This window comes from Notothenia rossii (assembly GCF_949606895.1).
Source record: "Notothenia rossii genome assembly, chromosome: 3".
Taxonomy (NCBI): domain Eukaryota; kingdom Metazoa; phylum Chordata; class Actinopteri; order Perciformes; family Nototheniidae; genus Notothenia; species Notothenia rossii.
Window position 1 is genome coordinate 76,404,506 of NC_136901.1, and position 25,351 is coordinate 76,429,856.

The 25,351-nt window shown below is 40.9% G+C and overlaps 2 protein-coding genes across 2 annotated transcripts in view; one reads left to right on the forward strand and one right to left on the reverse strand.

Annotated features, from left to right (window-relative positions):
- Window positions 1–1,831: 1,831 nt before the first annotated feature.
- The window catches only part of dock2 (dedicator of cytokinesis 2), a 101,700-nt gene continuing 78,180 nt past the window's right edge, over window positions 1,832–25,351 (reverse strand). Inside the window, exons 33-51 of the mRNA XM_079672754.1 lie at window positions 25,000–25,085; window positions 24,499–24,655; window positions 17,190–17,230; window positions 11,255–11,345; window positions 10,167–10,277; window positions 9,242–9,331; window positions 8,321–8,425; window positions 7,633–7,774; window positions 7,124–7,205; window positions 6,886–6,970; window positions 6,443–6,529; window positions 6,015–6,191; window positions 5,514–5,597; window positions 5,284–5,421; window positions 4,643–4,770; window positions 3,511–3,715; window positions 3,284–3,389; window positions 2,490–2,638; window positions 1,832–2,094 (exon numbers count right to left, since the gene is read on the reverse strand). Of these exons, the coding sequence (XP_079528880.1) occupies window positions 2,071–2,094; window positions 2,490–2,638; window positions 3,284–3,389; window positions 3,511–3,715; window positions 4,643–4,770; window positions 5,284–5,421; window positions 5,514–5,597; window positions 6,015–6,191; window positions 6,443–6,529; window positions 6,886–6,970; window positions 7,124–7,205; window positions 7,633–7,774; window positions 8,321–8,425; window positions 9,242–9,331; window positions 10,167–10,277; window positions 11,255–11,345; window positions 17,190–17,230; window positions 24,499–24,655; window positions 25,000–25,085 (2,088 nt within the window). The 3' untranslated portion in view covers window positions 1,832–2,070. The remainder of the gene's footprint in view (window positions 2,095–2,489; window positions 2,639–3,283; window positions 3,390–3,510; window positions 3,716–4,642; window positions 4,771–5,283; window positions 5,422–5,513; window positions 5,598–6,014; window positions 6,192–6,442; window positions 6,530–6,885; window positions 6,971–7,123; window positions 7,206–7,632; window positions 7,775–8,320; window positions 8,426–9,241; window positions 9,332–10,166; window positions 10,278–11,254; window positions 11,346–17,189; window positions 17,231–24,498; window positions 24,656–24,999; window positions 25,086–25,351) is intronic.
- Window positions 19,166–21,424, forward strand: LOC307034051 (general transcription factor II-I repeat domain-containing protein 2A-like; the record flags this gene model as incomplete). The annotated part of the gene is made up of 2 exons (XM_079672755.1): window positions 19,166–21,010; window positions 21,180–21,424. The coding sequence occupies one exon, from the start codon at window positions 19,166–19,168 to the stop codon at window positions 21,002–21,004; it is 1,839 nt and encodes a 612-aa protein (XP_079528881.1). The 3' UTR covers window positions 21,005–21,010; window positions 21,180–21,424.

Consider the following 25,351-nt stretch of genomic DNA (forward strand, 5'->3'; position numbering starts at 1 on the left):
ATCGATCAGTGTTTTGTTGAATTTACACACTTTCCAGGACAGTCTTACTATTTTAGATGGGAATTCATCTGTTGGCCAGTGATGCGATGCAGCACCTTCATTCCCTTTGAGAATATACAGCATATCATTTAACCAACCCAATCCATCCTTTTTTTGTAGAAGTGAGATGAATCTTTGGACTAAAATCACTCTGTGGTCACGCAGCAATGCTTTACAGACGGGCCACACTTCAGACTGAAATATTACTGGACAGGACATTAAACTAGTTTTAAAAGGCTATTCTGTCACTTTAAATTGGCTGTGCATGCAGAGACCTGGTGGTCAGTGTGGCACCAGATAATGGCGGTATTAATAAGGGAAAGGAAAAATGTTTCCATTGTTCTTAATCACCCTCTGACTATCTGCTCTCTCACAGGACACAGAGAGACCGTGAGGAAATAAAAAAAAAACACCACTCGGCAAATGTGAGCTATTCCTCCACATCCATGAATCATTTACACAGCTTAATTAAAATGATATTTTCTGACATAATGACCTTTTACCAATGTAGGTTATACATGATCACCCTCATTGGCTTCACAGGCTACTAATTCATATTCATCCTATTCAGTAGCATGGCTGCCCTTTTAACAATTTATCTTAATATTTGTATTAAATGTCACTAAGGAAGGTACAGACTTAAGTTCATTTCCTGCCCACCTCACTTCCTCAATCGTCAGTCAGGACTGTGAGGGGTTTAGTTGCACACATTCAGAACCAGCATGGATGTACCTGCAGGATGACTGTTCACATGATCAGCACCAACAACCTGAGTGAGGGCGAGAAAACACAAGCCATGAAATATACTGTATATATTCCACTTTGTACCTTTAGGCTGTAATGTTTCTCCTATCACATTGTTGTTTCTGCTCGAGGAGGAAAGCTCACCACTCCATCCATTTGTTTTTCCTCTGGACAGCAAGAGTTGCTCTGATCCAGGGGGACGAACAGACGCTGTGTCTGCAGACCTGTACTTCCTGTTTCACTCAGCGATCACATTCTTTAGGAAAGCAATTGGCTCCGACAAATCAAACACTGTGCTTTTTATCTCACCCACTCACAAATTAAGTAATTTGTGGTGACCCCAAAAAATAATAAATCACCCAGTTTCATGCATCTTGGGAAACAATACTATAGGTTAACATATAAGAAAACAGGTGTATAAGCTCCTTATCCATCGCAGAAACTCAGTTACATTGTTACTCAGGAAATTGTGCCTCCTGGAGCACTTTTAATGCAGCACGCCTTTAAATCTTACTCAAGTACATTTTGGTAAAAAAAGAAAGACAATTGTGATTACAACAAAGAGATGAAGAACTTGATTGAATCAGAGCAAAGAGGCCTCAAGCAAACCATTCAAACTACTCCTTGAAGATTGATGTTTATACATTCAAATAAAAGTGAATGCTTGTTAGAACCAATGCAGAATAAATAATAAGATTAGATTAAAAGTACCAAACAGTTTGGTCCCATCTTCAAGGTTTGTTGCTCCCCATACATTTTAAGTGTATTAGATTTTGTTGTTTTTGTTTCAGCGGTAAAGCTTTTATGCAGCGTGTCTTGTTAAAGTCCTTTGGGAGGACACGGTAACCTTTGTGCTTCTTCGAATGATTATTTTCCCATTACCTTCAGTCAGCCCTATCAATGCTGAAACGCGTATAATAAGCTTTTTAATCAAGCACGTCTGCGGCATTGTTTGTGCTTGCTTGTTCTTGAAGAAGCGGAATTGATTGAAAACCTGCAAGATGGTATTTAGCTTCACTGTAAATCATTTGAATTACCAGGAGAAAGGTCACACCACAAAAATAGTCTTTATTGACAGACACAATCAATTATATTAAGGCAACAGCAATACTGAGACTGAGAGACTGACTGACTGACTGACTGACTGAGTGAGAGCATCATTTGGTTTTGCTTGCAGATTTATGTGAACTTACTTTAACAAAAGCGTAAAGATAAGTAAAGTTAAAATAAAATACAAAAATAAGCATCTCATAAATGATTGGCCCTGCCTGGCTGAGTCACCGGGCTTCACATCTTCTCTGATTTGGAGCTCTGTTGAAACAAACAAACATGCATAATGTAAATACAGGGTTACTCCCAGTTATGGGTGAAAATGAATGGATTATGTCAACAATACATATCATGTTCAAATAGTTTGGAATGGTCATTTACTTTAGCATACTTAACCAAAGTATAGTTTTTTTCTCTTTTCACTATTATGCAGGTCCAGACTAACTGTTTCCACCCGTTTCCAAGCTAACCTTTCCCTGGCTGTGGGTATATATTTAACATACACACATCAGAGTGGTATAGACCCTCCCCTTTCAGACTTGGCAAGAAAATGGATAAGTGTTTTACTCAAAAGTATTAAATCGCTAGTCAAGTCCCGTTAATACATTTTAACCTGATATTTCTTTGTGGAGCTGAAATTAAACAATTGAACTCACCTTGGACTTGAAGATGAGGTTGATGACGCCCTTTGAGCGCCTGTCTGCTGTTCTGTCAGAGGTCCCACAGACAGACATGCTCTTACTGTCCCTCCTTGCTCTGACAGAGTCCACATCCTCCATTCCAGCCACCACCGCCAAGGACAGACCTACACAGAGCAACAACTGAGGATTTAGTGTCGGTGACTCATTGATTAGCAGCTTACAAAGAAACCTCCGCCTCCTCCTGCAGCAGGGCCGATTAAAGTGACTAATTGTGCTCCTGCAGCTGTAATACTGATTAACTGTGTTCTCTGGCAACACGGTGGCACTGTGTGTATGTTCACCGAGGCTGTACAGCTTGTAGCCAGCGCTGCTAAACAGAGATGTTGTACAGTATTAACACCAGAGTCAATGCTGGCTCAGCTTGGCTGGCCGAAGATGGCAGGAAGCCAGAGAAACAGTGATTTGTAGTTTGATGCACTGTGAAAAGGCGCAGGGTCATGTAACCGAAACAATGAAATATAAACTAGATGGCACTGCCAACTAGTTCTGTAAAAATTACTACCGACATGACTGATTCCCTAATTTGCCACCTTCCATCGGGTTGGTGTTAGGTCAGGCTATTACTGCAACAATCCCCAGCTTGCCAATTTGTTTGTATTCCTGCCATGACCTTGAACATGATTTCCCTTCAGTCAGGGAAAAAGCAATACTTCCTCTGAGTGCGTGCATTTCTATTTTTACTTTATGGGTTCTTGGCTCATTGGTTTAACTACAGTTCACTATGAGGCACCATGAGACATTGTGATCACCTGTGATGGCGGGCAGGGATCTGGAGTTGGCATTAGTCAGCGACACACTTCCTTCATTCGGCTCACACAGGTTGGTGTCACTGCGGAACTCCTGTTTCTTGGAAAGCTAGAGGGAGACAGAGATCAAACAAAGCTCAGCACCGCCTCACACACTCGGCTCTTGCTGTCTTTTCACTTCTTTACTTCCTTTACTCTCTCATCCTTTCCTCCCGGGATCATCCTCTCACCCGTTTGTTATCCATTGTATGAATCCTTTCTCTTTCCTCTGTGATGAAGATCATGCTGCTCCTCTTCTTCTTCTTCTTACTCTTCCTCAGTTTGACCTCTGCATCACCCACCGTCACCAATCCCTCCGATATACTTCCAGTCATGCTGCCACTGGAGCGCGGCAGGGTGGTGTTCCCGTAGGGGGGGGAGTCGGGGGGGAAGTCCCTGTGAGGAGGCAGGAAGGGGATGAGCAGGAAGTCAGAGGTTAACTCTTGGTTTTTCATATCCAGGTAGTTTTGGAGTGATTTTTAAAAGACATGCAATGTGAGATAGGGCTACTCAATTAATCATATTTCAATCACAATTACGGTTTTGGCTTGCAACGATTATGAAAATAACATAATCGAATTAAAACGATTATTTATTTATTTTTTTAATATTTTTTTTTATTGGTTTTTCCGTTGAATTATACTTAAAGTTCAGGGTAATCAACTGTTAAAAACAAACTAAAATACATACATTTTTCAATAAATTGATGTTTTCAAAGTAAATGGATAATCGTTTTTAATAATCGTGATATCAATTATTCACCCAAATAATCGAGATTAGGATTTTTGCCATAATCGAGCAGCCCTAATGTAAGATGAGAAATACACCTGACCTTTTGCCTATAAAACTAAACTAAACTAAAAAAAAATGTAACACATTGCTTTAACAGAAATGTTTCGTATATACATTTTCTTTACATAATTGATCACAAACATAATTAAATAACATAATTACATAATGAACACCCTCCACAACGCGTGCTCACAGCATTCCAATATTGAATACTAATGTTCAAAACAGAAAACTAGTGTAAAGAATCAGCTTCTTCAACTACAGAAGCTTAAAGGTATATAGAAACAACAGATTGAAAGCCATTTTTTCAATGAACATTTAATTTAACACTGAGAAAAAGCTGATTTAAGTTGTGTACAATAAATCAAACACAGCTGCTCCCTACATAAATGGGAGACATAGGCTGATGTGATAGTGCAGTGGAAAAACTGTGGATTTCATATTTATTGTAAGTGAAACATAAACATGTTTTGTAACACCATCAACTGTGAGTTTATCAATGTCAGTGTCTGGGTTGGATGTGTATGCTACCTGTCTGCATGCAGCTTGGTTGGAGTCCCACATTCAGATCCCTGCAGTGAGGAGATGGAGATGATGGACTGACGAAGGGAGCGCAGCATGGAGCGAGGACGAGTGGACTTCCTCTCATCCAGGTCCGGCTAGAAATAGAGTTCAACAAGAATATTGTTACACATGAAAAGCACTAGTAGTCCTGTACTTCTGCTTTGTTTCACTGTCTAGCATGGTTCATAGACAGTGAAACAAAGCAGACGTACATCATTAGAAAATGCTTGGAAAGCACAAGCAAGGTACTCTTAGCCCAGCACCCCCATACCCATCATTAGCTTAATCTCTCCTGAAGGGCCCAGTCTATCTACACCAGCTAACGACCACATTTAGCCCCAGTCAGATCATCTGAGCCATGCCCTAGTTGTAGAGAAATTTTAAAAGGTACAAATCCCATATCAACACTACACTTGAAGGCTTTTGTGAGTACTTTGATCTTTCAAATTTGTCTCGGTCAGCTCATTTGCAGCTTAATTAGCGCAGTGCTACCAGAGTAGATCTGTGTCCAGCCTCGCAGAAAAAAACACATCTTGGATTACAGAGTACAGTAAATAATCTCTCCATACTTTTTGTCAGCTCTCCTTCTCCATCTCCCCTGTTCTTACCAGCTCTCTCACTCCGTACTCCTTCTGCACTTTCTTCTTCAGCTGTTTGAAACACTCCTCCATGCGCTCGTGGAAAGGACGAAGGGCCTCCATCACTCTCTTGCCATGGAGAGCGATCCCACCACCCAGTAAAGGGATCTATAAATACAAATATTATGGTGTCAACAGAACGTTCATCTAGACTAGAGTATGTGGTGTGTATGTGAAGTGTGGGTTAGCGTGTTCAGTACCTGCCATGCGATGAGTTCCTTAAGCCGCAGCAGTTTGTCTCTGTCCTCCGGGTGCTGCTGAGTGAAGTCTTCGGTAAAGAACGCCTGATACAAAGAAACATTTTAAACTAATTGAAAGAATCCTGGCGTTTGGTTTCACCTACCCAGGCAGTTTGTTAATGAATGACTGACTTTTCCATCCACATGTGCACATTCAAGCTCACTGATCTTATCCTGGGTGGGAAATGAAATCACGGAATGGTGTTGGAGAATGAATACTAACAATGTTTCTGGTTATGGATAACATTTTGCATTTAATGAAATATGCAATTTTATTGTAATTAAGCCTCAGGAGATGATAATGATTTTCATCATTACAGCTCAGATAGTCCTTAATACATGAGTATGTGATAGGTATAATAAACTGTTCCTATATTAGTTTGAAGGAATCTATATGACAATGGCCATTATCTGATCCAGAACAGAAGCTATAAAGTGGGGAGGAAAGGGCTGATTCTTTACCTTTTCATACTTGGCAAAGCCGCCCATGACAGCTGGGTCCACAATGCCATTGAGCAGCATGGAGAGGGGGTTGATGGGAAGGGTCCAGTCAGCCTGATACTGGTTGATCATGGTGAGAATCTTCTCGTTGGTGGACTCCATGGTCTCTATGGCGTTCTCCAATGGAGACAAGGTGGTCTGAGCGGAGAAACCAAGTGATGAAAAGAGCAAAGGGGTTTAAGTAGAGAGAAATGTTATTAATATGGAAGAAGACAAGACCAATTAAGTAAGAGGGGAGGGGGGGGGGGGGGGGGGGTTTGAGGGCTGGATGAAGGAAGAACATTCAGTTAAAAAATAAATGTATTGGTGGAGGTGAGACAGAGACCTGAAAGAGGAGGCATTAGCTCAGAAGACAAACGGAGTAACCCCCCCACCCAACACAGACTCACATGTTTCATGTCCGTAGCCTCAAACCAGCGCAGGATCCCTGGCAGCTTGTAAACAGTGGTGAAGGTTGTGCGTTCAATCCACATTGACTGAAAACAGATTTGAAAAGGGAATAATAAAGAAAAAAGCGATTAGATGACATTGTATATAACAAGTAATATAATACAACATAACATATATTGTATTAAGGGTGTTGGTAGCTGAGAGCAGAGAGATAGAGAGGGAATAGTTGTGATCGATGCTAGAGTGTACAAGAAAATATATAGTGACCGTAGCAAGAAAAAAGCAGAGCATTATAAATATAAAATGTCCATGTAGAGGAGGATTTATCAGCCTTATTGTTTTGTCTTTTCAGACTGATAACAATGCAAGTACACAATAACTTCTGAAACACTGTCCCAGTGGTCTTAAGTCTTATCACAAAAAACTAAATGGAAAAACTCACAACAAATTCATTGTTTGGGTCCACAGGTCCTTTCTTCACCGGTCTGGAATAGTGAAAGCGCTGCACGTAGTTGGACTTGTAGAAGCTGGACATAAAAGAAGAGGGAGACAGAGGTAAAAGGCACTCAAGGAAAATAAAAAACTAATTTGCAACATTGTCAGAACTATTTTTCACGTCATTTTACGTCAACACATTTTATTTGAAATAAATGAGCGGTTAAACATGCTCTTTGACTTACTTGATGATCTGGTCAGGAACAGGTTTGTTCTTCAGGCGAGGAGGAATCTCGAGGACTGGCTGCACTGTGAAACACTGGATATCTGGTTCATAATGCTCAGGAAGAAAACATCAATACAGTTTGGACAGGACACTACATCCACCGCTGTGACAAAATCTACAAACTGATAGTTACACTACTGACAACACTTCAGACATCCAGTGGCAGGGTTTTAAGATATATACATCAAAAGATACAACTAATGTAAAGAAACATGTCTCTGTGATAAGTTCTGATACACTTAGATTCGTTTTTTTGTGTCCACCAATATTTAGTTTTTGAAAACACTGAAAGATACACTTCCTCTTCAACCCTAACAGAACCTTAAGGTACAGCATGGACTGTATATTAAATTCTACTTTATATATTCAGTACTACACTTGACTGTAAGACCACAAATTGCTTGTACATCTTTCTATGTATATCTACGATCGCACATTAGTGTATTTCTGTGTGTGCCACGAGGATACACTGCAGTGGAGAGTTCTTGATGTCGTCTCCTGGCATGGTGGTGGTGTTGAGGTGCAGAGCGCTGGGGAACTGGCTCATCAGATGGTTCTGGAAGTCCTCTCTGCGTTCGTACTCCTTTCCACGGTGGATAAACACCTTGTTCTGCAGGCATAGGATATGCATGTTATATAAGAGTGTACTGATGATAATCAAACCCTTATGTAGCCTCGGATCAACACATAAAGAGTTGGTGGTGGTTGTAAATATTTCTCAAAGTGGGCCTATGCCTGGTCTCCCTCATCACTGCCCTGAGCTACTAAGAACTGACTCGCTGCCTTTATCAGACTCCTTACCGAAGCAGATAAACACATCTAATGAACATTGGAGCTACAAACAGCGGAATATTTATTTCTGCAACTTGCTGAAATCCACAGATCAACAACGCTCCCTGAAGGTACAATATGCCTCCTTCTGTTAAGCATCTTGCTAGTGTGTTTGGAAAGTTGTTTACTGTTGCAATTTTAAATAGCTAAGCTTCAGTGCTGATAATGGAGAATAAGCGTTTTCTTCGACTGCTTTGTACAAGAAAGGGTCGTCGGTAATACCTTTGTATTCCTTACACAGCGTGAAACATTGTGATCCAGCTGTTTGAAAAGTGAAAAAGCTACGCATAATATTCATTCAAAGCAAACCATGAGATAGACAAACCCTGAGGAATGGAGGGTAGCCCTGTCCGTAGTAGCCCACTGCAAAGTAGTCTGGCTTAGGCCTCAAGATCTTCATGATGTTTTCATAGAACTTGGCTTGTTTCTCCTGCAGAGTGAGAGAGAGAGAGAGAGAGAGAGGGACAAAGAGGAAGACAAAGGATGTGTTCAAGGGGAAGTTTCAGATGGTGCAGCCGTAGCAGTTTTATCAGCTTGTGCCAAAGACAAAGCCACCCTCAGCAGAATGCTGTGAGCTTTGATGATAGATGTAGAAACAAAAAAGTGCATAGCATCCAAGGGCAATGTCTGTCATTGATATAACCACATACATTTGGCATTAGCTGAGCCACTGCTGCAGTCATATGAAAAGAGAAAGAGATTTTGAATTGTTGGTAAAATTGTAATTCTATGTGGGAAGGGGGTGAGTTCAGTGGAGGGGAGAAAGAAGAGAATGTGGGGTTGGATTTGTGAAGGAAGGAATCTACTGCTGTGGTGACAGAGCAAGAGAAGCAAGAAACACAAGATTGATTGACAGTAAGAAGGGTTTGAAGTTGTATATGATTAGCAGTGATGAATCACTCTTCTGGGGTCATACAGTAATTGTGAAACCTCTAACCAGAGTTCTTCACACCAGAATTGAAGGGGGACTTGAATAGTTTAGTAGATATTCATTTTTAAACATGCAATTTGAAAGTGCAGATGACCTATCAAGTGTTGCAACTGTTACATTTATATTTTCTGATCAATAAGCAACTTACTGAAGGTCAAAGACCATTTGATCAATGTACATAAGATCCAGTACGCAAAAGGTGCACTGGATGTGAGATATGTTACTTAAGCTAAAGGGGAAGTTAAGGGGAAAGTGGAAAATGTGAGAACATGATAACTGTGCAGACGATAAAGGTTTGAGATAGTCATTTATTACCAGTCTCTTGCTGAGTAACTCGTAGTCAAAGATCTCGTTTTCATACTGTTCAGCCAGTTCCTTACAGAGAGTGATGGCCTCTTCCCACATCTAAATACACACACACACACACACACACACACACACACACACACACACACACACACACACACACACACACACACACACACACACACACACACACACACACACACACACACACACACACACACACACACACACACACACACACACACACACACACACACACACACACACACACACACACACACAAAGAGCAAGAAGTATCCTTCATTACACCATCAAATACTGTACATCTGAATCGGCAGCAGCTGTCGTTGTGGGAATTTTTCTTGTGAAATCTGTTTCCAGGTCTCTGGAGAGTGAAGTGAAATGTCTCTTTCAATGCTTCAGAGAACATAAAGCCTTCATAGAGAATACAGAATGAATCTGACATCAACACACAAAGACTATGACTGAATACTTGATACAGGAAAGGAACATTTTCCAAAATAAAAGTGTATGTCTTGAATTCTGATCTTAGAGGCTTTTAGAAACTATTGTCTTCGTTTTGTGAAATAATTTCTAAAAGTTTTGCTACTTCGAAAAGAAAGATGAACTGTCCTGCTAAAAACTTTCTTTGTTTTGATTTTGGAGTGAAAAAAACAGCGGTTTCATGTTTTCAAAATGGCGTTTAAAGGGTTAAAATCCTGAAAATTATTACATTTTTGGTATTTTCTATTAGGGCGGAAGTTGCTTTAAAGATTGAACCCAAAAAAACGTTTAATATAATGTTTTTATCAAAGTATTTTGCAGTGGACATTTTTGTCTCGAATGACTAATTTGCGTAGTCCAATCGAATGATACCGGAGGGTTAATGGAGGTCAAGATGGAGGAGCAGGTTGTGTTGTAAAACCATGCTGACCTTGCCCTTGTCAAAGTAGTCGATGATGGTGTCGTAGAGCGTTTCTTTGAGCTGTCGCTGCGTTTGGGAGCCGTGGAACTCAAACTGGGGGCTGCACATCTCATCCAACCACTGAAACACAGACAGGATGGAAGATATACATAAAGATGAGAGGACAGAGACAAAATGTGAGATGCAGTATGTCAACGTGAAGTAAAAAGAGTAGTCAGACCAAACAAGTCTTTTACTTTCCCTTTCATAATGACGTTAAAGCAAAAGAGGAAAAGAACTTGAGGCTAATTTGTTTGTTGTAATGAATCAATATTAGCCATAAGCAGAGTGTGCACCAAAGCAAACCGCACAATGCTCATTTATCATATAAACAAGACAATAATGTATCTTCCATTACATAAATTGCACAGAAATTCATTTACTGTACAGTAGGAACCAAACGTAAAAGTGCACAATGAGCAAAATGACCAAAACAGACTTATTTAAACTGTGCTCAGTGAAGTTTGTTAGAAGAGGATGACAGCATGCTGTGCCTTACTGCCTATTAATAAGAAACAGACATGACAGGGCTGACACTAGAGATGAATTAAGTTCATAACAAATGTTATAGAGTTCAACTGCTTACTAGACAGAGAGCAGCAGAGAGACAGAGAGAGAGAGAGGGAACAATGCCTCTATTCCTCTGTCCCTCTCTGTGAAATCTAAGTACCGGTATGCTATAAAAGAGGTCAAACACACACAGACACGTGCGCGCCGACACTCACACAAAAAAGCTGCACGCATACAGACTCCGGAAATCAATCACCATAGTGATGCAGCACCAGTGGCCGATGCAATGCCATAAACTAACGGCAGAGCTTAATCATTCGGAGGCCAGGACCAATTTATCAGCATATAAAAAACTGTCTCATTCGTGGCTCATAGACAAGTGATTAGACAGAGCAAGACACTTGCTCCAGCATTAAAATGACAACATATCCCTCTTTATGTGTGTGTGTGTGTGTGTGTGTGTGTGTGTGTGTGTGTGTGTGTGTGTGTGTGTGTGTGTGTGTGTGTGTGTGTGTGTGCGTGTGTGTGCGCGAGAGTGTGTGTCCTACCTTGAGCAGGCGGGAGTGGAGCAGCAGTGTGTATGCTGCCTCCGTGTAGTTTTCACCCTCCAGATGAAGGTCCCTCAACTTGTAAAGGTACCTGAGAACACACGTGTAAACACACACACACACACACACACACACACACACACACACACACACACACACACACACACACACACACACACACACACACACACACACACACACACACACACACACACACACACACACACACACACACACACACACACACACACACACACACACACAGAGGTCAAGTAAATGTAATATGCAGCTTCTGCATCAATCCACTAGGTGACACTGTTGGGCAGCATTAATCATGAGTGTGTCACTTTCTCACTCAATCTGTCTAATGCTCGCACACACCATATAGCTACCCTGGAATACACAACATGAAAGGTCATGCAGGGCACACTCATGCAAACAAACAGAAGGGCAATTCAAAGTATATCTTGTAAAAAGTCAGATGTTTTGTAGCCACAATATGTTTTATGAGCCTGACAGGAGGAAAATGGGAGCATTGGGCTGCTAGTGAACCCATTTACTATTTTACAGCTTCAGGTTTGATGGTTTTTTGTTTCTTGTCGGGGAAAAAACATTCTGCCATATCGCCAGGGGCTACACTTTCTTGCTAAGGTATTGATGACGAAGCAAGTAAGCAGTGGCTTCTACAGTAGATGCTTTCAAATGAGAAATCTTCTGTACGCTTGTGCAGTATGGATGCCCCCTTAGGGTTAATGTGTATGGCTACATGTGGAAGGGTCTCGCTTTCTTTTTTGAACCTCATGTCATCTTCTTCCTTCCATTTCCTCTTATTTTCTAAAAGAATTGGGCCAGGTACCAAACTTTGATCAATTTAGTCACCGAACAAATTACTTCAAAACTATCGAGTATAGAAATAATCCTTGTTATTTATTATTTATTTATTCCAATACCACAATAAAGAGTAAATATCATCGTTTGTGAGCCAATGATGTAGCGTGCTTGTACAAATATGCTGGTGATTGGCTTTATAATGATAATAGTTACATTGTGTAGAAGCACGCAGGAAAAAGCTATGGTAGACCCAGAGACAAGGTTAACGTTTGAGTGTTGTTGTTTTCTGAGAAGCTTGGACTCACCCTTCACTGTTTGTCTCTTGGTGTCTCTTCTATTTATGCTTCCTGTTCTCTCTCTCCCTCCCTGACTATTCCCCTCGCTCTCGTCCTCTATCTCCCTGGGTCTGTTAATCACAGGTGGTTTTCAAATTGCATTGGCAGGAGTCAGCTTTTAATTAGTCCATATCTGGGTGTTAGGAAACCTATTACAGGAACATTAGGTTTGTAAAACGTATTTCATTTCAGATCAATCTAATGTTGACCTCTAATTAACATGAAGTGATATGAATCAATCACACAATGGAATCACAGAAGGCTATGGTTGAATTGTTCACCAGAAACATTGCTGGTTAGTGCCTTAATGCAGAAAACTACAGATGTCTCTCTTTGGAGTGTGACTTAAACAGGCATTTCCACACTCTATACCAGGGGTCGGCAACAGGCGGACCGCGGTCCGGATCCGGACCAAGACGCCGACCTATACGGACCCGGACCTATAATCAATACATTAATAGGGGATTTCAATTTTGACGGGGCGATTCTATTTTAACGGCTGCCGACAGGGAGCGAAAGAGACGAGTGAGCGATACAGGGAGAGAAACACAGAAGAAGAGACGAGAGAGCGGCAGAGAGAAGCGGAGAGGAAAGTGATTGAAGAGAATAATTAGCGATACAGGGAGAGAAGCGGAGAGGAGAGTGAATAGGCGTGTTAGCGGCAGACAGGGAGAGACACATAATGACATAATGGCGCTCCCCAAGAAGAGGAAAGTGGACAGAGCTTTTAACCCTGAGTGGACGGACTCGTTCATGTTCATCCTGCCTACTGGTCTGGGAGCACAGAACCAGTGTGTCTCATTTGTTCAGAGACCGTGGCGCTCATTAAAAGTGCCAAAACGCCACTATGAGACAAAACACAAAGTGTTTGACCAAACATTCCCTCTCAAGTCAGAACTGAGGTCACACAAACTAAATATCGTTCCAGGGCAGGCTAACCGAGGCTAACCAATAAGCACCTGCATGTGTGTATCAGAATGGCCCTGACACCATTTCAGCCCAGATTTAAACTCCTGACAGGACAAGCTCGAGCTCAATTCTCGCATTGAATTAAAAAAAGTGAGTGAGGGACTGCAATATAAGAGGGAAAGAAAGAGAAACTTTAAAACTGTTCAATTGTTATGATGTGTAAAGACTGATATTGTTCTATAATCGTCTGAAACTGTTAAGTCATGATGTGAAACGGTTAACAAAGAAAAAGAGATACTCAAGCTGCTGCCACACTTTATTTTATTTATCTAAAATCAAGCACTTTTAAGATGCACATATTTTCAAAAGCTATTTTATTTATTTTCTCTATTTTATTTTTAAATGCAGCCCGAGAGGAACATTACACATATCCACAGTATTTACTGTATATCTGTATAGTTCAATGTTAATTGACAATAAATAGTTGTTTTTTAATTGTACTTTCTTTATTTGATTGGCAGTCAGTTGTTGATTACATGCAGACATTGATAAAGCTGCAGGCTACTTCAATATATATCACACTAATTCATAAAGAAACTTAGACATTTTGATGTTCCGGATCTTTGCATGTGGAGATTTTCTCTAACTGGACCTCGTTGAATTGTAGTTGAATACCCCTGCTCTATACACATGAGAGGTTTTCAGGACAGCATTTGGTGGGTTTGCATAAAATAAGTGACAAATGTAGTACATCAAAAAGTCAGTATACATTCTATGAATTGATTATTACTTTTGTGTGCAACAATATTATGAATTACTGAAGGTGAAACTCAAGAGTTTAATTTTTTTAATAATTTGTCTATTTTAGTGAGACGGCCCAACAAAGATAACAAAACAAAATAATAATAATTAAAAGTTTGGAAAAACATTTTCTAAATTCATAGTTGAAATTACCTCTAAAAAGGTTGTTTTTTACCTGACTTATCAGTAAAGAAAGGTACATTACTTCTGCTTGCTGCAAACACATAGTTTAGTATGATGACTAGAGATAGATGAATAATACAGTTGTATTGTATTATTCAGTAGTCAACTGTTGTATCATTTAAAATATAAATGTAAATAAATTAAGATGCATAATTCACACCCTGAGCCACAACCTAATTAGTTTGTGGTTTTATTATCCACGCATGGCCTTGAGTAATATAGCTACTGCACTCTAAAAACAAATGCCTTGGCTCAACAAAGAAAATCAACGCAACAGTTTGCATCGATGTTTATTGAGTTTAGACAACTTCTAATGAAATTGTCTTAAAGCAACAACGTTATTTGAGTTAGGGGAGAAGGCTTTTCCTCTACAATCAGAGGTGTTTTTAATTACCACTTACTTAATAATTGGTAGCATAAACACAAGTTTTGAAGTTGATTACTCCAAAAATTAAGTTGTTCCAACTAGATTTACCACATGATTTAAAAGGAATTTTAAGTTGTATGTACGTAATTACCATCATTGTGAACACACGCTTTTAAGTTGACAACCATTTATAAATTAAGTTGCTCCAAATATATTGTATTCATTAGTTTTTTTTCTTAGCTTTTTCATGTTTTCGCCTCTAAAGAAAGAAATTAATTGATTCCACAACAAAAATATTAGGCAATTCACTTTTTATTTTGAACTGCATTTGTTTATTTCAACCTATGATGTTTCAATCAGGAGAGAATTCATTTAGTTTGAACATTTATTGACACATGCCATATGATAAGGTGCATGAACACCTGAAATCACAGCTCACTGCAGGAGAAAGGAGAACCAGGTGAAATGTAATAGGTTAAAGAGAACGCCTGTGATGAGCTGATTATAAGCAGCTGCGGAGTGAATGTATATACAGCCAGTCTTCCTGAAAAAACTTGCGCTGAGCTTCATTTAAATCTTAAAAAAAAAGATAAATAACACAAATTTAAATTTCCCCACAAATAATAAATAAACACATTAGCCATATTACCATGGGAAATGGGGACACAGCAAATACATGCTGCCATCACAACGAATTTAGAGCCCTTTGCATATTTAAAACCAGTGCCAAATATGTAAAATCTGTAAAGTGTTTGTAAAAATACAGTAACAAACTCTCAATGGCCACCAATCTGCAGATCACACACATCTATTTTACAAAAGATGTAAGAAAGATTTTTTCACTGCCGACAGTCATTATTTGAAACAGTATGAACACATTTAACGCAGAATGCTTGCTCATTCATTTGTTTCCCTCGACCACGATGGTTGCCATCGTATGGACCGGTCACTGATGAAGGCGATATTCATGTCCTTTTGAAGCACTTATTAAGCATTATTGATTGGGGTGTGGCCAAAAGTGCAATATGCTTCAAAATGTGACTGACAGAGAGCAGTGCTTTTGTCCTGTGTTTTTACGCTGTGCCCGTGGATTTTATTTTATTTCAAGATTTTTAATTACGTCGCTAAACTCCTTGAAAAGGTCCTCTTCCTTTTCTCCAACGTACACAACAAGGCAGCGGATGGCTATAGTTCTCTGCGTACTTCAATTGTATTGTGCTTTTTTTTTTAAATAACAAAAGAGAAATGACCTAAATGAATATGTTCTGAATGGGTGACTGCCAACAACTTGCATTTCAATGACAACTCTAAATAACGATCCTACTTCAAGAAGCATGTCCATGATCTGCTTCAGCGAGATCCATTTTTAATAAAAAGCGATATCAAAGTACCAAAGTATTTTTACTCTCACAATAGCCTCTACTACTTTGTATCCTCTCACAGAACTATTCACAGTTCAAAGGATGCTAGTTTTGGTCAAACGGCAATTTGTCTATACAGTGCAACTACAAGGCTATCTACTTTGTTTGAATGACTATTTGAAACTATGCGGATCTAACCCGTTTTGTTCTCGTGTAAACGGGGCCTTAACTGTCGAAACTTGTCCAGGCATGTTAAGTGGGAGTGGACTTGAAATCCTTAACTCAAGGTGTAGAACAATTAAGTTATCAAGCCAATTGCATTACTTACTACAATTTGAATTTTGTTTTAAGTAAATTAACGCAGAAATCAGAGTTCAAATTACACACAATATTAAGTTGATTTAATTACCAACATTATTACGTCAACACAACTTATAAATTAATGTTTGCAACTTAAAATGTTTATCTAAATCAATTAAATCACATTTTTATCTTGCAACCATGCATTTAATTAAGTGGAGGTGAAAGGTCACCTGAATTCGTTTTTAGAGTGTGTGTAAGATAACATTATGCTTAATAACATAACACATGCTGTATGTAGTTATCTAATGTGCATTTATGTCGCATGCTCACATTGCAATGTAAAGCCTCCTGAGACAAATGTGTGATTGTATTCAATATAAATAAACTTAGATTGACTAATGTATTGATTCCATTAAACTGTGTGTATATGCTAAAATAATCTAGGGAACCGGCCAAATGTTAACCATATTCTCCACATGAGAGACGAAGGCTTCTGACCAACCACAGAGCTGAGCTCACATCTGAACACACAGATAACTAATTAGGTCCATAAGCCACCGCCAGAAATGCACGTGGGACCTGACGGGATCTGCATTTTCCTCTCTGTCTCTCTCCCTCCCTGCCAATCATGTCTCTCTTTTTTTTATCTCCTCGCCCTCCAGTCAGACCTAGAGCTGATCCTGTGGATTCTGACATTAATTCAGTGGGATTCATATAATCCCTTGTCAGATTATGGAGCCACACACACACACACATACACACACACACGCACACGCATGCATGCATCTACAATGTAGAAACACACCACTTAAATGTATTTCATGTCAAATTCAGCAAATAAATACCTGATATACATCCCTTCACGATTGATGTCCTTGTAAAAGTTCTGTGAAATAGAAAGGAGAAGACGGTTAGTGTCAGTCCACATAGGTGTGTGTGTGTGTGTGTGTGTGTGTGTGTGTGTGTGTGTGTGTGTGTGTGTGTGTGTGTGTGTGTGTGTGAGATTTTTAAGGTCATTTATAAATGCTGCACTAACTCACTAACTCTTTGTATTTGCGTGGAAGAGTATTTGTCTAAATCAGGGGTTCTCAAAGTGCGGCCCGCGGGCCAATGGCGGCCCTCGGAAATGTTTCTGGCGGCCCGCGATAGTTAACCTGTTAAACCCCAAGTACAGTAAAAAAAAAAATATTTTTTTTTTTAATTTTTTTTAATTTTTTTTTAACAGACATTGCTCCAGATAACAAACCGTACATCAAAACATGTAACAACAAACAACTAAACAAAACGTAACGGGGGAGGGGGGGGGGGGGGGTGGATGCAAGGATGACTTCCTAAGACAGCTGATTGTGACATACACAGGACATTACATACACAATACATTATACATTACACAGGAGATGCCATATTGACAGGGTTAGATAGGAGAGCTGCGGACAGTGAACCGCAATCCTCCTGTCTCCCCTCAAAATCCCCCAGCAGAGAAGCTGCACGCTCCATGTTCAGTAGGTCCAGATACTCCCTCAGCCATGAGTCCCTAGTAAAGCAGGCTGGTTTGCGTTCCTTCCAGTTTAATAGGATGAGTCTTTGTGTGGCTAAACAGGCCAATGTCCAGAGCCGATCGGTAGTCCTTGCAGGATTGCCATCTGGCTTGAGACCCAGTAGACATGCAATGGGACATGTAGGGAAATTAACTTTTAAAGATTCAGACAATAAGGATATTACTTCTGACCAAAGTTTTTTTACCGCTGGGCATTCCCAGAGTAGGTGCAACAATGTACCTCGCTTGCCACATTCATGCCAGCATAAATCTCTGTGTTTATTGTCCATCTTGGATTTTGTAACAGGGGTGATGTAAGCTCTATTGAGAATTTTGAACTGTATGATCCTGAATCTTACACATTTAGAAGAGAACATAGCTGACTGCCAAATGGAGTTCCATTGCAAAGCAGACAGAGAGATATTCAAGGTATGCTCCCAGGACAGTTGGACAGGAGAATAGGTATTCGGGGCAGCCCTAGATAATAATTTATAAATGTTAGAGACCACACCTGATGATATGATTGCTTTCTTGAGGCGCTGGTCCTCTTCCATACATGAAGCAGGCATGGCTTATTTATTGATGGTCCATCAATCCATTTTTGTGCAAAAATCGGAGAAACTAAATGATAGCATTATGGTAGCCACCGGAGGATAGCGCAGCTTCCGGTTCCTCTACGCGTCACTCTCACTCCTTATTTGGTAACCTGAATCTCGCAAATCTCGCAAATCTCGCGAGTTGCAGTTAAGCGGAAAATCTGTTGTAAGTTATCAGAAACGGGAGTTAGCTAGCGATTTTAGCTAGTCACTGTCTGTAGATAACCCAACTTTGTGTCCTCTGAGACTGAAGGAGATGTTGCATTGTTGTTGTTGCCTTCGTTGTAGTTTTATGTGTATTTTGGATTTAATTTAGGTTAACTTCCATTCCGTTTGCATGCTTTTATTTTGAAGGCGAGATAACGTGTTTGACAGGAAGTTGTGGTGGCATCGGAGACAACTTGACAGATAAAGTAGTGTCTGCTATGTAACGGCAGAGAAAGAGTGTGTGTGTTTGCGTGTGTGGTTAAGTATATGAACGCACACAAAAGTCCGGTTATACAATAATAAAACAACAAGCTGTCTCTCCCAACGTCCACACTCAGGCACACTGTTATTTCCACTGAATACCCCCAGCGCGAGCATCCCCAAACTCACTCCCTGATTGGATGCACGTCCCAAAGGCGGCAAAGTGTTCACGTGAACAGCGGAAACAAAATTTGTTGGAAGTTTTCGTTGTGTAAGCGAGATGGAGGAGCCAGGGCCGTCGCGTAAAAAACGTTTTGTCAGTGAGGAGAAAAGGAAGTTCCAGGAGAAATGGAGCAACGCTTACTTCGTTTTACCTCAGGGGTCGGATAAAGTGATATGCCTCATCTGCAAGCAGGTGAATGCAATGCTCAAGGAGTATAACATAAAACGCCATTATGATACCAATCATAAAATGTATGACAAGTTCATGGGCAAGGAGCGCAGAACTAAACTTGAACAACTTCAAAGAGGTTTAACTGCCCAGCAGTCAGTTTTCACAAATCTTGCAAAATCCGGTGAAGCTGTAACACAGGCTAGCTATGTGGTAGCTCACGAAATTGCCAGGCGGAGCAAGCCGTTCAGTGATGGAGAATTCGTGCGAGACTGCATTTTGAAAGTGGCTGACATTGTATGCCCTGAACAAAAGTCAAAGTTCCGTGACATAAGTTTATCGAATGACACAGTGACACGACGAATCGAAGATCTGGCCAATGATCTCAAAGAGCAATTGGGACTACGTGTGGAAGGCCTAGGCAAGGGGTCCTTTTCTATAGCACTGGATGAGAGTACAGACATTTCTGATACTGCACAACTGCTGATTTTCATTCGAACGGTCACGGAGGACTTTGAAATAGGCGAGGAACTGCTAAGCATGGAGAGTATCAAAGACAGAACAAGGGGAATCGACATTTGTGATGCTGTGTGTCGTAGTCTCGATGCATACAATGTGGAGCTGACATCCATGGTCGGTGTCACAACAGATGGAGCGCCAGCCATGGTCGGGAGAAAGGCGGGCGCTGTCTCTTTGCTCAGCGACAAAGTGGCCAATAACGGAGGTGAGAACCTAATCAAATATCACTGCATAATTCACCAAGAAGCCCTTGCTGCTCATACGCTTGAAATGAAACATGTCATGGACATTGTTGCCAAGACAGTGAATTTCATAAAGTCCAGAGGTCTGAATCACCGTCAATTCAAAACTTTTTTGGTGCAATCAGAGGCTGAATTTGGTGACGTCATATACTTCACTGCTGTCAGGTGGCTGAGCAGAGGTGCCACACTGAAGCGTTTTTTTAATTTGAGGAAAGAAATCGCTGAGTTCATGCAATCAAAAGGACAAGATCTGCCACAGTTAAGTGACACTGAATGGCTTTGTGACCTAGCGTTCCTTGTTGACCTGAACACCTTTCTCAGCGATCTCAATGTGAAGCTGCAGGGCCATGGGAAGCTCATTTCCACATTGTTTGAAAGCGTCAAAGCTTTCCAGCGAAAACTTCAACTAGTGCAGGGACAGCTCAGAGAGGGGGATCTAACCCATTTCCCCGCCTGCAAGGTGCTCGCAGGTGAATGTGACGTTTTACATCACCTGTGTTCAGACAAGAACCACAACCTCATGGAAAAACTCCAAGAGGAATTCCACCACCGCTTCTCGGACTTCAGTGACCACGAGAAGTCATTCAACCTATTCCAAGATCCCTTCACATGTGCACCCGAAGAAGAGCCTGCAGAAATGCAGTTCGAGCTCATCGACCTGCAGGAGAGCTCTGAGGCCAGAGCAGCATATCGAGACAAGAATCTCATCGAGTTCTACAAAGGACTTTCCCCATCTACGTACCCTGCACTTCGCCAACATGCCATCAGAATGGCCTCTCTGTTCGGAAGCACATACATTTGTGAGAAAACCTTCTCCACCATGGCCATCAACAAATCCCAGCTGAGATCCAGGCTGACGGATGCCCATCTACATGCTGTCCTTCGTATAGCAACAACGGAGATGGAACCGGACATCAAAGGAATAGTAGCCAACAGACGACAGCACCATAAATCCCATTCAAAGTAGGAAAAGGTATGTTGATGACAGGCAATAATAGCCGATTTGTGTTACAAATACAACAACAATAATAATAACAATGATGATGATGAATACTGTGTTATTGTGGTCTTTGGTAAGCTTCTATTTTAAAAGTCTCTTTCTCTCCCTCCCCCCTCTCTGTCTCTCTGTGTTTGTCTTGCAGAGACTATCCTGTGGTGCTTGAGTAGCTGGAATTGGTTCTGAAACAGGGCCCTGCTGATAAGACAGGAAATCCACAGCATATCACTAACTCCAGCGCAATACTCTCTGTGTGTGTATGTGTGTGTGTGTGTGTGTGTGTGTGTGTGTGTGTGTGTGTGTGTGTGTGTGTGTGTGTGTGTGTGTGTGTGTGTGTGTGTGTGTGTGTGTGTGTGTGTGTGTGCAATAAAGAAAAGATTTGTTTTGGAATTTTGTGTTCCGTTTTTTCTTGGGCGGCCCTCAATCCAATATTGGGTACCTAAATTGGCCCTCACTCATCAAAACTTTGAGAACCCCTGGTCTAAATGGATGTATGTGTGTGTTATATTTGAAATACTTCTGATTGCCTGTGTGTGTGTTAGTGTGTGGGAGTGTGTTTATGCGCGCTTGTTAGATAAGCAGCACAAACTCCCAGTTTAATGAAGTTTAATGACATCTAGGGAGACCAGAGGAGTGAAACGAACCGATCACCAGCGCGAGCCAGCAGACACAAGAGTAGACAAACACAAAAAGAAAAAATAACGCATTGAATTTCACTGTGAAGTCAAAGGGGACTGCATGCCTATTAATATTGATTTGCTCTATTTGTTTCAAAGATCATGTAGTATAGATCAGGGGTTTTCAAAGTGTGGGAAGGTGAGCCTCCCCTCAGAGAACAAAAGAACAGCCAGGCCCCCCCTCCCAATTATTATTGCTATTATTATTATTATTATTATTGTTGTTGTTGCCATAATGCAGGGGTATTCAATTGCATTTCTAAGAGGTCCAGTGAGAGAACATGTAATTAAATGCTCTGTTTTTGCTGTCTACCTTTCTCTTTTTTGAGCACGCCATTTTAAGTTTCTCTCTTCTTGTCTCGTCTCTGTGTGTTTGAATCTATCGTGCTGACTCACTGACTGCACCCATTTGATTGGCTGAGTAGTGTCATCTCCTTAAAAAATTAAACAATAACTTTTTTAAACCTTTTTATCTTTATGTTTTACATTTTTTTTACATTTTCAACATCGTGGATAAATCATTATATGCTCCCGGCAACACACTGAACGTCAACTTTGCCTCCTTATTACACTCACCCCTACTTTAGTGGGAACAATGAGTCTGCGTCTTTGATGCGCACAGGCGGATGATGCAGGGATGCAATGTAGACAGGAATAAACGCAGATCATCCTCTGGCTGCAGCCTTGACCGGCAATTGCTTTTGATCAAAGTCAATGCGGAAAACCCGCACTCACACAGGTAGGTGGAGAGGCAGGGGCGGACTGGAACTAAAAATCCGCCCTGGAATCAAACCCAGCCCACAAAAATTGGTAGAGCACGCTAACCTCTGTCGCCTGCCAGCGCAACTTCAATGATGCAGTTTAAAAACATAAAAAATAAAGGGCGGTGCCGGCCGTCAGCGAACCGAGCCGTTCTGTGATTCTCCAGAACACACAGATGGCCAGTCCGCCCCTGGGTGGAGGTGAAGGGAATGAGCACTTTTACAGCCTCTTTGGAGAGGTGGGGGAACTCGGTCTCCACGGACAGCCAAAGGTGTGCAAGTGACACTTTAATGTCTTTATTTTTTTCTCACGCTGCCCCTCCCCTGAAGCTCTCTGGCGCCTCCCCAGGGAGGCGTGCCTCATACTTTGAAAACCGCTGGTATTGATCATTGTTTGCATCATTGCATTTGAACTTCAGTAGCCAATTTTTTGTCCATTTTACAGTTCACGGCCACCATCGACAGATATTTTGAACGAACACCACAAATACACAGTACAACGAGAGACTTCTCTACATGGTTCCTAAATGAACAGACACAAGGGTAATGTTAAATGGACTGTATTTTATACAGCCCTTTATCCAGTGTTTACGACACGTCAAGGCGCTTTATATTTAGAAATCATCATTCAAACCGCATTCATACAGAGCAATGTGCCATTCACACACGGTTGGCCACGACATTGGGAGAAACTAGTGGTTAAATATCTTGCCCGAGGAAACATTGACATTTTGACTGCAGGGGCTGGGATCAAACCCCCAACCTTCCGATTGAAGGATGACGGCACTACCTCACAGCCATATGGCATTTAAAAATCCATATGTAGATCTTAAATGAAGATAATCACGCAAACAGGCTTTTTTTGGTAGCTTAAAGTTATTCTGGAACTTCTTTAGCACAAGGTTAGCAGAGGTTATTTTAGCCTGAGCTGTGTGTATGTCTGTGTACAAGAGTACAGGTGTTTCATTGAAAGTGCATCTGCATGAGGAAGCATGAATACCTACGTGATGGTGTGTATGAAAGTGCACGCCCTAAGTGAAGTCAGTGTGAGGGAGGGCACAGTTGGGAGAGTGCAGAGGGATTTATTTTAGCTTGCCAAACAAATGAAAGAGACTAGCTAATGGGCAGCTGTCATGGGCAACAAGCTAAACATCTCTGGCATGTGCCAACAGCCTCAACTCCTAATGGGAAAATAACACATAATAAGATACCATCACGAGCAGGACCACCCATAACTAACTCGTACTCCTCTGAAATATCTTCAAAAACAAATCTCTGGAAAGAATCCATATCAAAAGAGATATAAAAGAAGCAAAATGCATTATGGAGGAAGAATTATATGACATAATCTGTTGTGGAGAGGATCTTAGGTGGGTAGACTAAACTTGAGAATACCGTGGAGGAGAATCTGATTAGGAGATCATATGAGAGGGAAGCTGTGTAGCAGACAGGAGCTGATGCAACCCTCTGCAAACACAGTCGTGCGACCAGACACAGAGATGAATCCTTTTCTTTAGACCAATTTGCACACAAATCAGAAGTGGAAAAGGCTTACAAAGAACTTGACATGAAAGACAAGACGTACTAGCAGTGTTGCATAATGAAGTCTTCAATCGGTGTGGCCCTTCTGGCATGGATGAGATTATTGACTAAGGTCTCTGTGGGACAAACTCACCTACTAGTCTCTTAATATAGTAGTCTTTCAATGAATAATACGTTTATTGATGTGTGCGTGTGTATTTCTAAGATCAGCACATCTGCTGTGAGGTTCAATACTCCAAGTACAGTGCATGAATCACGAGGCAGGTGTCAATAAATGCAAATCCATGGCGACACATGCCAAGCTTACAGGAGATTTGGAAAGACTGCAGAGTATCGATGAAACATCAAGAAAACAAAACTATGATGAAACTATTAAAGGAAATAAGTGCTTACCTAGTCCTAACTCCATATTGTGTTACAGAAGCTGACTTCAGTAACAAGTGAGGAGGCTAGTCGAGGAGGGATTTGAATATTTGGGACTTACAAGAAGGTTGACGGTGCAGCTCATGCGGTTGTTGCGGCTGTCATCGTTCATCACGGTGCGGTAGTCAAGGAGACGAATGAGGAGTCCCTTCACCAAGGAGACAAAGTGCTGCACCTGTGGCCTCAGTGGGGGCTTCTCTGCTACACAGTCCAGCAGGCTGGAAGACAAGCATCCGCGAGTTAATCATCAGAGGATATGCACTTTAAATGTAGTGTTTTATGCTGCAAATGTTGTGAGTGTATTCCTGGTAAACTACTGTTGTGAATCCAAACTGAACATTGGAGGGTTAGCAGGAAATCCACTCTCTGAATTCATTTTTTCAGACAAAGCAAGGCCAGCCAGAATTTAAATAATTTTTCAAATGTAAAACCGTATTCTGGCAGTACTATCACTTCACTCACTAATTTTGTTGGTAGCTTTTTGATTATCTACAGAAAAAGTCGACATTTTCAAACATTATTGGCTGCCGTTATGGTTTTAAATGATAATACTCAGGCCTACATAGTCTCCAGTAGTTGCATGTATCGCTCGTCTCCTCCTCCACCCTCCACCTCATGGTCCAACTTCAGAATGATCTCATTCTCAAACTACAGAGGAAAGACAAAGAAAGACAGAGCAAACGGGGAGAAGAGAAAACAAATGAGATCAGGACTAGAAGAAGAAATCAATGATGCAAGCATATTTAAGGTGTCTCTTTTACTTTCACGCACTGTCACAGGAAATCAATGTATATGGACAACGTGTCTGTGCCAGTGTCACTGTGTGTATTTGGTACATGCAAAAGGAAGTTTGTATTTTAAATCTTAATATTTCACTGCAGCAAACAATAACGGTTCACACATATCTGTATGCA